Below are 13,480 nucleotides of genomic sequence, written 5' to 3' on the forward strand. Positions count from 1 at the left end.
ACCTAATTTTGTTGGCATTATTTACTATTTGTTATAGCAATCATCATTTAATGTTAGTCAACCGCCTGTCCGTACTGCTCCGCGTACGTACCACACGCGGCCTACTGCCGGCGCAGAGTTTGCTGACGCAAGGGTTCTGCGCCGGCCCGTCTGCACCTGTCCTGTGATTACAGTACTGTTGCATATCAATAATAATAAGGTAGTGCTACTTGCTATTTATTACTGCCCTCAATATTTCTTACCAATTATTTGCTATTTGTTAACTACTCCGTATATTATACGCATAGCGTATTGCGACAACCGCACGAGTCTTCTCATACGAATGTCTCATAAACCTTACAGCGAGTGTTGTAATCACGACTGTCATATTTGCTACTCATCCCACACGTAGAATACAATATTTTTTACAAAAACTGATCTGGAAGTCAAATTTGAGAGGAATATAATAATTTTAAAACTTAAATTACTGTAGCGGCATCGGATGGTGTTTGAGTAGTTTCTGGTAAAGTGACAAAGATAGAGTGAGTTTAATACAGACTGTACTCGTGTGGTTACATTTCTATAGTAGTATAGTTTAGGTGGAATCTGTGCAGTTATCTGATACTTAACCGAACATGTGCGTTTATGAAACACATGGTATGGTCAAGTATGCGATTATTGTGTATTTCGGAGATGACATACAGCGCTCGAAAAGTCAACTTCCAGAGCAGGTGTTATAAAAAGTCTTAATCGTACGATTCGAGCATTGTCGAGACAATTGCAGTGATCCATGTGGCAACGGCAAATGCTCCAGCGTCGACTTTTTGCAAGAAGGTAGTCTGCTTCACGTAACTAGCACGACCTGCCCTGGAAAATATGTTATTGCGATTGAACATATACTTTATAACTGCCGTACACTGAACTTCACATTTGAGTCCCCGTGTCGGTGTCGGGTCGTCCGCGTCCGTAAAGGAAAATCGCGAATGTCTACGGCCTTGGGCCCTCCTCATCCCTGTCACAATTGGTATCGATTTTTGAACCCCTCCCCCTACGGATCGTTTGACGATCGCAATCAAGGACCCCATCCCCTTTTGCGTCCGAATCGAAGTATACTACAAGTAAAATTCTGCACAAACGATTAAGTTTCATATGGCTGCATTTAGTTTCGTAATTAAATAATGTTGTGCGTGAATCTTGATTGGACCAAGTTTTAATGTGTCATTAATTAACCACGTAAGAGAGTGTTGAAATGATGTGCAGATTAACAAACACGACGTTCGGAAATAAATATGAAAACAATTTGTGAAAAAATGTTGCAAGAAAATGTTAATTTTCAATGCGAAGAAAGCACAGATTTTTCAACAAATATTATAAACGAGATTTCTGTAACGGACGTTACATTCAGCCATATCCCCTCCCCTGGTCACGCATTGTCACATTTTATGAGCCCCACGTCCTACGTAAACGGGGACGTCCTTTAAGAACGGTCCCCAATAAGTTTGCCATACAGTATATGTGAATATATTTACATCTTGAGCCTGCGCTATCAATATTGAATATCTTACATAACACCCACCTGGCTTCCATATGTTTTGTACCCTCACATCCATCTTGGGCAGCTTTGGCAATCTTTTCCAAAGCCTTCCTACGTAACCCGCCGGAGAAATCATTACTCTCAAATTCTCTGCAAGCTGGATCTAAAGCGTCCAACTGTAAACCGAATACCCGTGATCATGTTATTTTCTATCGTGGCAAGTATCATAGCTATGTGTGAGTCGCATTAAAATATTTATACTAATAATATTTGGACTCCGTTATTGCAACTGTGTCAATGACGCTGCTGAACAACGAAGGAGAAAAACGTGCATTTTGGGCAACCATCCCAACGCATCGGTTGTGACTACTGTATCAACTCTTGAAGGACTTGCGCACAGTACAGCATGTATATGAATAGCTCTCCTACTATCCATACGATTGGTCAACTACGGCAGTTGTTTCAATTCAACTGCGGAGTCAGTACGAGACGTTTCAATTCGAACCAGAGACCCATTAGTTTGTAGCTTGTCCTTTACCATTACAGATCGTTGACAAATAATTGGGAGCCGCTAGTGTCGGTGTGGCATTAAATCTAGTACATTTGCATGCATGGATTGCTTATGCTTGACGGAGGTTGCGTCCTTGGCGAAAAATGAATACATCTAATTAGATCAAAGTTTTTTATCTATCTAGCCTGATCGAACCGCGTACGATTCATGCATCTAAGTAGATCTCATTAGATCCTAAGTGCGTATTATCAAACTAGATAGATAATTTATAGATGTAAGTTATAGATCGAGAATTTTTGCATTGACAGATCGTATTAGACAGGCACAAGATTTGAATGATATCTATAAATATTTTCTTAGATCTTCACCACCTACCATTGTACGATCTCCCAGTCTCGCCTTACTGTATCTCAGAATTCCATCGATACCACCTCTCCATGCTTGACTCCACGTTAGTGGACAAACTTGACCACATTGTGGTAATTTCAACTCAGCCGCCGCCGTAGTGAACATCAGCGAATAAATTGCACCTGAAGTTCCCCCCATCGTTTCTTCAGCGATGGCCGACAATGCCGTCAGTACCGATGAAGGGTGCGAGAGGGGCAGGTTTTCCAGTGACAACGAAATTCCTTGAATCCAAAAACGCGCACGAAGCACTACATATCCAGATTTGTTTTAGAGGAACAACGCCCATTCGCCGATCGTGAAAACGTAGCAGTTATATATGGGGCGTTTCACGTTGAACGTACCTCACTTCCTTCAGTTTGCATTACTTTTTAGTATGATGTTTTTATCCACCCAAAAGGGCCTCAGGAATATTTTCATATTTTCTTTAGCCACTGGTGAAATTTATGCTAAGTCACATGACCAATTTGTGAAACGCTATGTTTTAAAATGTGAAAAAATTTACACGGATTCTATGATTTGAAATGTGATTTTGAAGCACCTCACGACAACGGCATCTCAGTATTAATTTTTTTATTTTTTTTTCTTGCAAGTTTCTAGTTTTTCCATGTCAGGTTTTTTTTTTGCTTCGCTCTAAATAGATTGCAGAATCACATTATTTTGATGATTCCGTGATCTCCGTATAGATCGGAGATTGGAAAAAAAAAAAAATACAATTCCGAGCATGGAAAAACTAAAAACTTATGAATAAATTTGTAGACATTGAAATCCCATTACCGTGTAGTGCTTAAAAATCACATTTTAAATCATAGAGCCCGTGTGAATTTTTTCAGATTCTTGAAGATGGCGTTTTCGGAATTAATTTTTCGATTTTTTTCAAATTTCACGCGTGGGCAATAAAATGTGAAGAAAATTCCGTGATAGTTCTGAATCGGTAGGAACATCGTACTAGAAAACTATTGAATCCGAAGCGGGTGAGGTACGTGGACTGCTGATTTGACATGGAATGCTACATATATCAATTGATAAATCGCGTGCCCATACCTTCGGCGAGACGTCGCATGGTCGTACCGCAATCCCCGTCGCCACATCCGGTATCCAATTCATTGATGTAATTTTCTTTCGCCGTTATCGCCATGCAAGCCCTTTTCAGACATTTGCGCAGTAAATTTTCTCCCTCCTCATTCAAAGTTGGACCAACTTTGGCGATTTTCTTGTTTGCGTCTCCGGTACTGGCAGGCTTGAACGTACCCTGCACCCCCCTAGACAGCAACGACACGCTGTACACGCTGCCTGGCCAACAAGGCGCGTCGGTTGCCTGATCCAGACAACTCACCAGACTTGTTCCGTGATGATCGCCGAGTCTTAAAATTGATATTTGTACACCAGCACCGTCAAGAGATGTCATCAATGGACCAGCGTACACCCGTAGTGGCTGTATACCCCTACAACCTACATGCATAGGATAGTAATTTTAATACGTCGACCATTTATTGTTTTTAATGAACATATACGATACACGCCGTGCGTTATTCCGAAGAATTGGTAGCTGACTACAGGCAGGCATACAGTCATACTGAGAGGTTTTCTGAGAACGAATTTTCAGCTGAATAAGCGCCCCACCGCTGCCTGCCGGTAGCTGCGATCGCCAACCCTGAAATAAGACGCACGGGATAAAGCGGGCCTGACAGCCCCTAACTTCGACAAGTCGGTATCCGATTCTGACATTGGAAATCACTTAATCGTGCATGCAAATTAAAGGTATAATATATGCGCATCGGTTCTCCCTCACCAAGCTGCATGACGACCTCATGAACTACGATTCCTTGTTCCAGTTGGCTTGTAGCCCCAAAATTATTGACAATTACAGCGACAGATTCGCCATTGATCAGTAACAAGGTTTTCAAAATATGCTGCAGCATCAGTGAAACAACTTGTGATGCGCTCGTCAGTTTCATTCGCTTATATCCCGCTTCACCATGTACCCCCAGACCGATTTCCATCTCATCGTCGAGAACGTGGAACATTCGCCCTTGCCCTGTTTGTCAGGAAAGTTCATGATGTTGGATCTAGCATCATACAGCAACACGGCGTTTTTATTAGTTCATCATATGCATATGGATACCTATTGTACATATATGCATACAATGTATGTGCGTGTATACAATAATATAGCAGCATAGACTTAATTACCAACGCCTTATGTGCGGTGGGTCTTTTGTGAACTATAAATATTTATTGACGATGAAGTAGCATAATAGTATATGCATACCGATGTATACGAGGTGTGGTTATTAAATAACCGGACTGAAGTCATAACACTTTTTATTCGTCACCAATTACAGCAGAAATTTTTTCGCCTTCAATGTACAGCCCTTGGCTATCCCTACGCCGCTCCATACGACGTTTCCATTGGTGAAAGTAGTGCTGGAAGTCCTCTTCTGTTAGCTGGACGAGAACCTCCGTCGCTTTTGCTTTAACCACTTCCACACTTCCAAATCTTGTCTCCTTCAGCGCCGACTTGACTTGACTTGGGAAATAGACAAAAGTCACAGGGGGCAAGGTCGGGCGAGTACGCTTCTACATCGAGGTTCTGACGGCCCTACGTGAGCGTATCAGAAGACGAAGACCCGATTTGTGGAAAACCAAGTCCTGGATCCTTCACCAAGGCAATACACCAGCCCATTCTGCCTTGTCTGTGAAAGCGTTTCTCGCAAAATACAGCATCACTGTGTTGGAACATCTACCGTACACGCCCGACCTTGCCCCTTGTGACTTTTTTCTATTTCCCAAGTCAAGTCAAGTCGGCGCTGAAGGATAAAAGATTTGGAAGTGTGGAAGCGGTTAAAGCAAAAGCGACGGAGGTTCTCGACCAGTTAACAGAAGAGGACTTCCAGCACTGCTTTCAACAATGGAAACGTCGTATGGAGCGGTGTAGCGATCGCCAAGGGCTGTACATTGAGGCAAAAAAACTTCTGCTGTAATTGGTGACGAATAAAAAGTGTTATGATTTCAGTCCGGTTATTCAATAGCCACACCTCGTATACGCATTACAAGGGGATGCTGAGACATGCCTATGAGGAGGTTGTACCTTATATAAGGTTGATGTGACATTACAATATTACTATTCTGGTTATACGAATGAAAAAAAAAGCAAGTGGAACCATGTAACTACTTTGATATAATAACGTCTCTTATGCGAAGATTAATGCATGCACATAAGCGAAAGTTATCAGTTATACCTGGTAGGGCGCAGGCAGTTAACCCGACCGCATAGGTGGCCACGTTGTTGGTAACTATTTCGGCGTATTGGGCCACCGAGCTGAGATTTAACCCACGTTCAGCCAGAGCACCAGCTACCTTACCGACAAACAACATTCCCACAAGACCTCTACGTCCAGTCCTCCCCAGTTCGCTCATAGGTATACTGCAATCCTCTCCGACGGTCAACTCTGTCACCTTTACGTAATGAAATTACAAATGGTTCATAGCTTCCACATTGGTTCTGGGCTCAAGTATGAATCCGCCGGATGAATAGGTATTCGAAGGAACGATGTTTCCTTCGACAATGTAAACCTACTATTTATGGAACGTTATTGCACGGCAAAAATTTTCACCGAAGGAATAATTTTTCGATCATAGAATTAAATCTCCGTGTGAACGCTTGTTTTTCACACCTTTTGTCTATTATAAACTTTTTCGGGAAATCTGAAAAAATCAGGGTTTCCTCTACAAGTGTTAACTACGTTATATAAAAGTTGTCAAACTGAAAGGTTTTGAAGTATTGTTCATAAAAATTTGTATGCAGAAAACGACTGTTCCCTGTAAGACCCAGTATTTACACGGAGGGTTAATACAGATACCTTGTAATTTTCATGGATTTATCCCGCAAAAATCACTTATACGCGTGTACATTATAGTCGAGGAAATAAAGCACTAAAAACGGCCCAACTGTCGATTTTTTGAGCAGTAAGACGGATTTTAATGCGGTTTTTTGCATTCGATTCGTAAGAGCGCCTACAGACTTTGTGAACTAAATTGATTAATTAATTTTTTGAAAATGCATTATGGCATTAATAATATGCATTTTGCAAGTGCACTTCCAAGAGACACTAAATAAAAAATTTGCTACTCGGAGGTTTTTGGGGTCGCTGAACACGAATATCGCCACGGCGACCGTCTCCGAGGTACCTGGTGCCCAGGGTGGACAGTATCAACGTCTTCTCCTAGAGTTTTGGCGAAAATTGTGATCGAATTTGTGATTGAATTAAGAACAATGTTCTTTAATTGAGGTAAAAATGATAATACTCAAGATAATTCCAGAAAAAGACGTTGAAACGTTCACCCTGGGCACCACGTACCTCGGAGACGGTTGCCGTATCGATATTCGTATTCAGTGACCCCAAAAACCCCCAAGCAATGAGTTTCGACAAATTCGATCACAATTTTCGCCAAAACTCTAGGAGAAGACGTTGATACTGTCCACCCTGGGCACCAGGTACCTCGGAGACGGTTGCCGTGGCGATATTCGTGTTCAGCGACCCCAAAAACCTCCGAGTAGCAAATTTTTTATTTAGGGTCTCTTGGAAGTGCACTTGCAAAATGCATATTATTAATGCCATAATGCATTTTCAAAAAATTAATTAATCAATTTAGTTCACAAAGTCTGTAGGCGCTCTTACGAATCGAATGCAAAAAACCGCATTAAAATCCGTCTTACTGCTCAAAAAATCGACAGTCCATTGCTTTATTTCCTCGACTATTATTGCACTAAGAGACATGCATGGTTCGCTCCTAACAATAGTCTTCATTTGATACGCTATTATGAGTACCGGGGAGATTATTTTCGCAAACCTCTACGAGGGACACTCACTGATCAGACCTGCGTCTATAGCCTGCATGAACCCAAACACTTTTCAATTGGCAATTATTTCGTTATCATTTTGTCTAGTAGTCATCCAAAAAGTCAACCAGAACTTTTGTCTAGATGTTTATCTGAATCCATTGTAGGCCTGTACATTATTGAGCAGCTTTATCAGAAATTAAAGCTTTTATCTACTTATGGAAAGTTTAAAGGATACATTCGCGCATCATTCAATGTAATATAGTCAACCAGTTTGATAGTCAAGATTCGAACACATCGAGATATATCACGTGATAACGGAAAGATATGTAGGACGTCGTTTGCAGTTATGTTATATGAACGTGTACATGTATGAAAAGTAAATCAAGTATATCAGCAGTGTATAATAGAAGTGCATTCGTACCGACACGCCGTTGTTTCTTGCTTTCTCGATCGCTGTCCCGAAATTCAAGCAGTCCCCGGTGTAATTTGGGACAATCACTAATATTCCAGCTGGAAAACATGCGGTGTATATTTATATAAATCTATTATTATAGCAAGATATTTTGAAAAATGTTTCAGATCTCATGAAAGTATTGCCTTGAGGTGTTTGGAAATCGCGAGAATGCGAAAATGGAAATATTCGAAGTTTTGATTGAGGTGTCTCATTGTCAGGTATATTTTTCAAATATTTCGTGCTGCGGAGGTTAGTGGTTATAGGAATATGTGACAATACCTGTGTTGTTTGTTGATACACATTGTAAGGCGTGCAAAATATGATTGGACGGAGGAGACGCGAATACCGGCCCCGTAATGGCACCAGTCAGTAATCCGGATCCTACGAAGCCTGACGGGATAAAAATTACACACAAATGTTTCACTGTAATTATAAAGGATATTCAACTAATTGTAAGTAGTTATAGGTATAACAGAGTTGTCGGATTTCTACCGTATTCTCGATTTTGTGTGATTAATGCCGTTACAGAGAGTTCGAGTAGAAAAAATTACCGTAGTATTATATTACTATAGTCATATTACTATATAAAAATTACTACAGTAACAAGTATAGTAGTGAAAATTCACAATCACAAGTAACCCTCATAATTTCAATTTGACTTGAATGCTGAACTTGCCGACTACGTCTAGTGAACTAAACGGCCGAACTACGCGTAAAGACTTATACAACATTCTATTGCTCCTTGTATAATAATTTTACACCCATATACAGACAGACGGAAGTCTCCAAGTAAACTAGAGGAAAGTTCGTCGCAAAGAATGGTAATTTTCTTCTTCATCTTTCCTCGCACCAATTCGACGAGATATACTAAGGTACATGTACTATACTAATATGTATACGAGGAAGCGATGCGAATGGACAAATTTAAGGTTTCAAATTTTTTCTTTCAACAACACCAGAATGGAAATGGTGCCCTTTTTCGTACCGTCTGTAAGCACCGTAATTAGTATTTCGCAAACCCCGTGCGAGAACATTTAACTCCCATACCGACAGCAACGTGAATACCTAATCTCTCAGTCTCATTTAAGAAAAACCACTTCCGGAACCTGTATATGGCAATGCAAGACGACCCTCGACGGAAAATGGAAAGAAGAATTGATATGTATCCGGTCAACGCGCGTGCTGTGTAGCGGCATAGCCCAATTGGAGTGAAGCCGCTGCACTGACGGACGGGAAGCGCCACCAGCTTTGCGCTCTTGTATCGAAGTAGCGTTATACTTCCCCGACTACACAAGTCAATAGTAATTAATAAATAATCTGCCCGTCATTAATTACCCAGCTTCGTGTATATATTATATGCCAGTATGATCATTCAAACGTTTCGAGTGATATGTTATTATGTATGTGCATACATGCAGGTTGCTGTACTGTACATTATACGTCAGAAATCAAGTATGCTGCAGCGTGTTCTGTGTCGGAACTTTGCTAGTGATATGCATGCGTATAATAAAATCAATGTGATTGAAACCTGCTGCGTATGGCTCGTGTCCTCCACCTCCACCGCTGACTATGGCTACTTTACCGCTGCGCGTCTTCCACTGTAAACCCAATAAGACATTGTAAATCAGCGCAAGTCTTTTGACGAGGCAGTAATAATTATTTTCAACCACAAGTTGGTTGCCCTCGTAACTTCGCAATGATGGCGAGGATTTCGTGGTTGCATAACAAGCCAACAATGGTGGATTTTAATTTATTTCGTTAACACGACTGTTGGTCATTCGATGTCGACAGTATCCGATTATGTTCTTATTGCCGACCTGTTTGTAGATTTGTAAAGACCATTCCAATATATTACAAGTGTGAAATCACATTTATAAAATCACACCAGAAACTGGATAGAGTATGCGCGACCATTAGGTGTGCCTAATAATTGTCAATAAACCCTCTTCACCTAACCAAAAAATAAAAACAATGATAATATACATATCAGGTTCAGCTATTCTCTCAGCTAATAATTTATTCGCTGCTTACTACTGATCATCACTATACTATTATACCATCTACATCGATCTGTTAACTTCATTCCACACACAGAATGTAACCAAAATTATGTATCTAAATAAGTTATACTGATATCTATACATGCGTTATTTAGTATACCACTCGATAGGCTTGTATGTTGACGGTATCCACTCGCCCGTTTATATATTCAGCACTACGATCAGTGTTAATCAATCTCTGACCTTTAGTCCACATCCATCTAGGGTATCAGGCATTCTGCCTGGTATTTCGACTCTTATTACTCGTACTGTTTCATACGTTTCTTAAAGGGGTGCCCTGGTCGATTTTCACGTTGACTTATAACTGATATGACTTGGTAGCCGAATAAAAGAGTTTTGAAAGGAGTGGGAAAAAAATTTCTGAACACAAAAAATTTACAATTTTAAAAAAATGAGTACATAAGCTGGGAAAAACATAGTCGTTTAACTGGAAAAAGTAATGAGCACGAGAAAGTACGTGTTTGTTAGTAAAACATGGGAGACCGATTTATTTCCCGTAGAACAGGAAGTTCAAATTAAACGGGAAATAGCAATTTTTCGCAACCGTCATTTTATTGTAAAATCCTGTAAGTTTCAAATTTTTTCAACCAGTCGTTTCTGAGGTCATCGTCGGAGTTTGTTGGACGGGCCGACATGCGGATTCGTTGAAATTGGAAAAAGTGATTTTCGTCCGAATCTAATAGTTTTTTTTTATATCTGTAAGTAAAAAGCTGCACCGCACGGTCGCCGCGGCTCGTGTATGCCTTTTAATTCACCGCGTTAAGAACATTGCATGCATCACAAAAATACTGTAGGCAGAGGTCCAGAGTTCTGTGTTACCAGTTTGAGCGGGCGAAAGTGCGTCTGAAAATACAACTGTAGTAACAAGTCGTCGCGTTTGCCTTTACATAGTAGAATTTTTGGAATTAGGGATTGCTGAAGAAGGGATTCACTTCGGTTTTTAGAAAGTCAGAAACCGTTGCACTGAACCCTTTAATTAAGTAGCCTACCGTCACATAATACGTGATCGGGATTGGGATTTTCCAAGTTTCTGGGAGCCACATACTAACATTAGTTCGAGAGGCAAGCTTATAAGCGTATAATATAGTTACACCCTCGTTTCTTTTACAACTCTGAAGTGCTAGCAATTGATATATATCGCAGCGGTCACAGGGCGGCAAGCGTTTATTTATTTTTCTTATCTTTACGAGCAGTATAATATAAGTATACTAATTATCTAATGATTTACCCGATGTGCATTTCTTATACCTTCTTACAAAGAACGTGTCCCAGGTCGATCTCCTCGATTTCATTTCGTCTGTAATATGTCATAGTAGACTCAAGACTAAGCGACGCGTATTCTTTTTTTATCCACCATTAAACACTTTAAGGGGGTGAAATCAGCCTCGAAAGTAAGGTACGTCAACGAGGGACACGGCAAATTTTTTATTTTATTTTTTATACATTTTATTTATTTTTTTTTTTTGTCGAGAAAATTAGCTTTTTCATTTTTCGTATGAGTCAACTTTTCCAGTTGGATTGGCTAAGAGATATTATGTTCTTGTGAGTGAAGCCGCCAAATCGCCTCTTGACATACCTTACTTTGAAGAGTGATTTCACGCCGTTAAAGTGTACGGCAGATAAAAAAAAATTACGTGTCGCTTAGGTTTTAGTCTACTTCAACATCTGACAAAAGAAATCAAATCGGAGAAATCGAACTGATATACCTTCCTTGTTATTCCCCAAAAAAAGAGAAGGAAACAAAATTAATTCGCGTTTATCATAGTATCGAACACGTCTGCCTCAAATGCTTTCATGAATTGTTGGAACTTCGTGCCTCACTTTTGATCGTAAATGTATTTTGAAAACTTCTGCCGCTGCAGTCAGTTCGACATCACCAGCTTGAATCCCATTTTTACTCATGTAACGCTTATAATCGTCAGAGGATTGGACTCATCACTCCCGATGTAACCGTCGTATTCTCGCCAATTTTTTATAACGTGTAAAACAGTACTTCTCCTTACCTCTGTCAGTTTCTCTTCGGTATTAAACAAGCAGTGCAATAATACCCTGAACAGACAATTACCACCCGGAACAATTTTAATGGTTATTTGTTTTATTTTATCGCAGCATGATTTTAATCACTTTCACTGGAGGAGAAAATTTTTCCCCCGTGAGATTAAATTGTTCGCATTAAAGCATGTGAATCATATAGAGAGAGGCTAATGAAGCTTACTTCATCTTACTTATTTAAAGAGCTAAATGCATGCAACTTAATAAACTGAACTTCATGGATTTTCCAACATCTTTTCTTAAATATAGAGAGGTATGATCAGATAAACACGGTGGATCAAAACGCAGAGACTAGCACATTACATCTTTTTTTCTTTACAACTTTGAATTGCAATAACTTTACAACGCGGCGATGACGTCCAGACAGAAGTTGTAATTATTGCTACTATTCCGTATCAGTTAGTGACTACGGTATGTGTGCGTGTACTCAAAATAGGGAAACTTTTTTCACCTTACGTAATAAGGGTGTTTATTGGCACCTTGAATTACATCCGAGGCTACATAAAGAATAGCATGCAGTACATATCGGACGATACTCGAGTGAATTATTCGGACGCGTGGTTAAATAGTTCGACGATGTACGGAAATTTCGGAGTGGCAACTGCTACATTATCACAACCATGAATGGGCACGTTTGGCGCGATCGAATACACCGTTTAACAATAGCTGGGGATAGATCGCGTTGCACTGCAATTGGTCCAGGTTAAGAATCCAGAAATAAAACTTACATCTGGCGATAAAACGACTCTCTTTGAAGGATGGTATTCGAGCTGAGGATAGAGCAGGCAAAGACCCGACAAAGATTCGTTAACCACATCGTCGGGAGCGTTGATCAGCTTCTTACCGGATGCCATTGCGGTAATGTGTCGGCTTTTGCTTTGATCGGAATACAGGGTGGGTACATAAACAGATAGAGAAGCAGATGGAGATGGATGAGATTAGATTAGATTTTTTCGTTGGGTTGGATAGGTGTGGGGGGAGGAGGATGGGATTAATCGAAGTGCACACCGCGGCGCCTGTTGGCAAACTTTGGTGGACCTAGTATATGATGCTTACATGCATAGGACACATGTGCTACGGGAATTGTCGGCCTTAACTCCTGAACCAACAGTTATCGATAAGCGTATCGCGTGGATTACGACAGCGTTGGATAGAGGGCAAACTTGGTTTATCTCGGTCACTAATTCTACCAACATGTACGCACACACGCTTTCCGTCCGATCACCATGCCTACAATAAACTTTAAATTGCGGCACGTGGATTACTTGAGTGGCTGAGAAGTAGGTGGATCGCGAATTCCGACGAATTTCAAAACTTCGCGCAAAATTTTCCGTACATATATATATGTGTATATATATATATATATATATATATATATATATATATATATATATGTATATACACACGGGTCGCTGCAGAGCTTTCACAAACGGCTTGCGCACATATATATACATGGGGCATTCCAGGTCAATTCGACAAGGGTCTGACCCTCACCCTCTCCAATCTGAGTCTTAATGACCGGAGGTGTTTTGTTAGCCTAAAATAACATCTCCAAATTTTTCTCAGATTTTTACCAACCCCCCTGACGCTCCCCGACCCTTTAAGTGATGATATTTTCGAAAACGGTCAATCGGACATT

The 13,480-nt window shown here is 40.4% G+C and overlaps 1 protein-coding gene across 4 annotated transcripts; it reads right to left on the reverse strand.

The window, feature by feature from the left end:
- Positions 1–200: 200 nt before the first annotated feature.
- Positions 201–13,160, reverse strand: LOC124299927 (triokinase/FMN cyclase-like). Of its 4 annotated transcripts, none has more exons than XM_046753386.1 (10): positions 12,570–13,160; positions 9,258–9,327; positions 8,009–8,119; positions 7,697–7,785; positions 5,672–5,888; positions 4,222–4,467; positions 3,474–3,881; positions 2,400–2,680; positions 1,556–1,689; positions 201–841 (listed from the first exon to the last, which is right to left on the reverse strand). In XM_046753386.1, exons 1-10 carry the CDS (start codon positions 12,693–12,695, stop codon positions 832–834), a joined length of 1,692 nt encoding a protein of 563 aa, XP_046609342.1. In that variant the 5' UTR covers positions 12,696–13,160; the 3' UTR covers positions 201–831. The 4 variants fall into 4 exon arrangements, with proteins under 4 accessions (XP_046609342.1, XP_046609340.1, XP_046609341.1 ...); XM_046753384.1 differs by having other exon boundaries at positions 201–846; positions 12,570–13,157; XM_046753385.1 differs by having other exon boundaries at positions 201–846; positions 2,400–2,653; positions 12,570–13,155.
- Positions 13,161–13,480: the final 320 nt, after the last annotated feature.

Source organism: Neodiprion virginianus, chromosome 3 (assembly GCF_021901495.1).
Source record: "Neodiprion virginianus isolate iyNeoVirg1 chromosome 3, iyNeoVirg1.1, whole genome shotgun sequence".
Taxonomy (NCBI): Eukaryota; Metazoa; Arthropoda; class Insecta; order Hymenoptera; family Diprionidae; genus Neodiprion; species Neodiprion virginianus.

Bases quoted from the DNA above. Each gene is read 5' to 3' on its own strand.
- LOC124299927 (XM_046753384.1), bottom strand. From the start codon at position 12,695: ATGGCATCCGGTAAGAAGCTGATCAACGCTCCCGACGATGTGGTTAAC. The intron at 8,120-9,257 runs GTTTCAATCACA...TTATCCCGTCAG, and splicing joins ACACGAGCCATACGCAGCAG to GCTTCGTAGGATCCGGATTA. The intron at 2,681-3,473 runs GTATGGGCACGC...CTGGATATGTAG, and splicing joins CATGCGACGTCTCGCCGAAG to TGCTTCGTGCGCGTTTTTGG.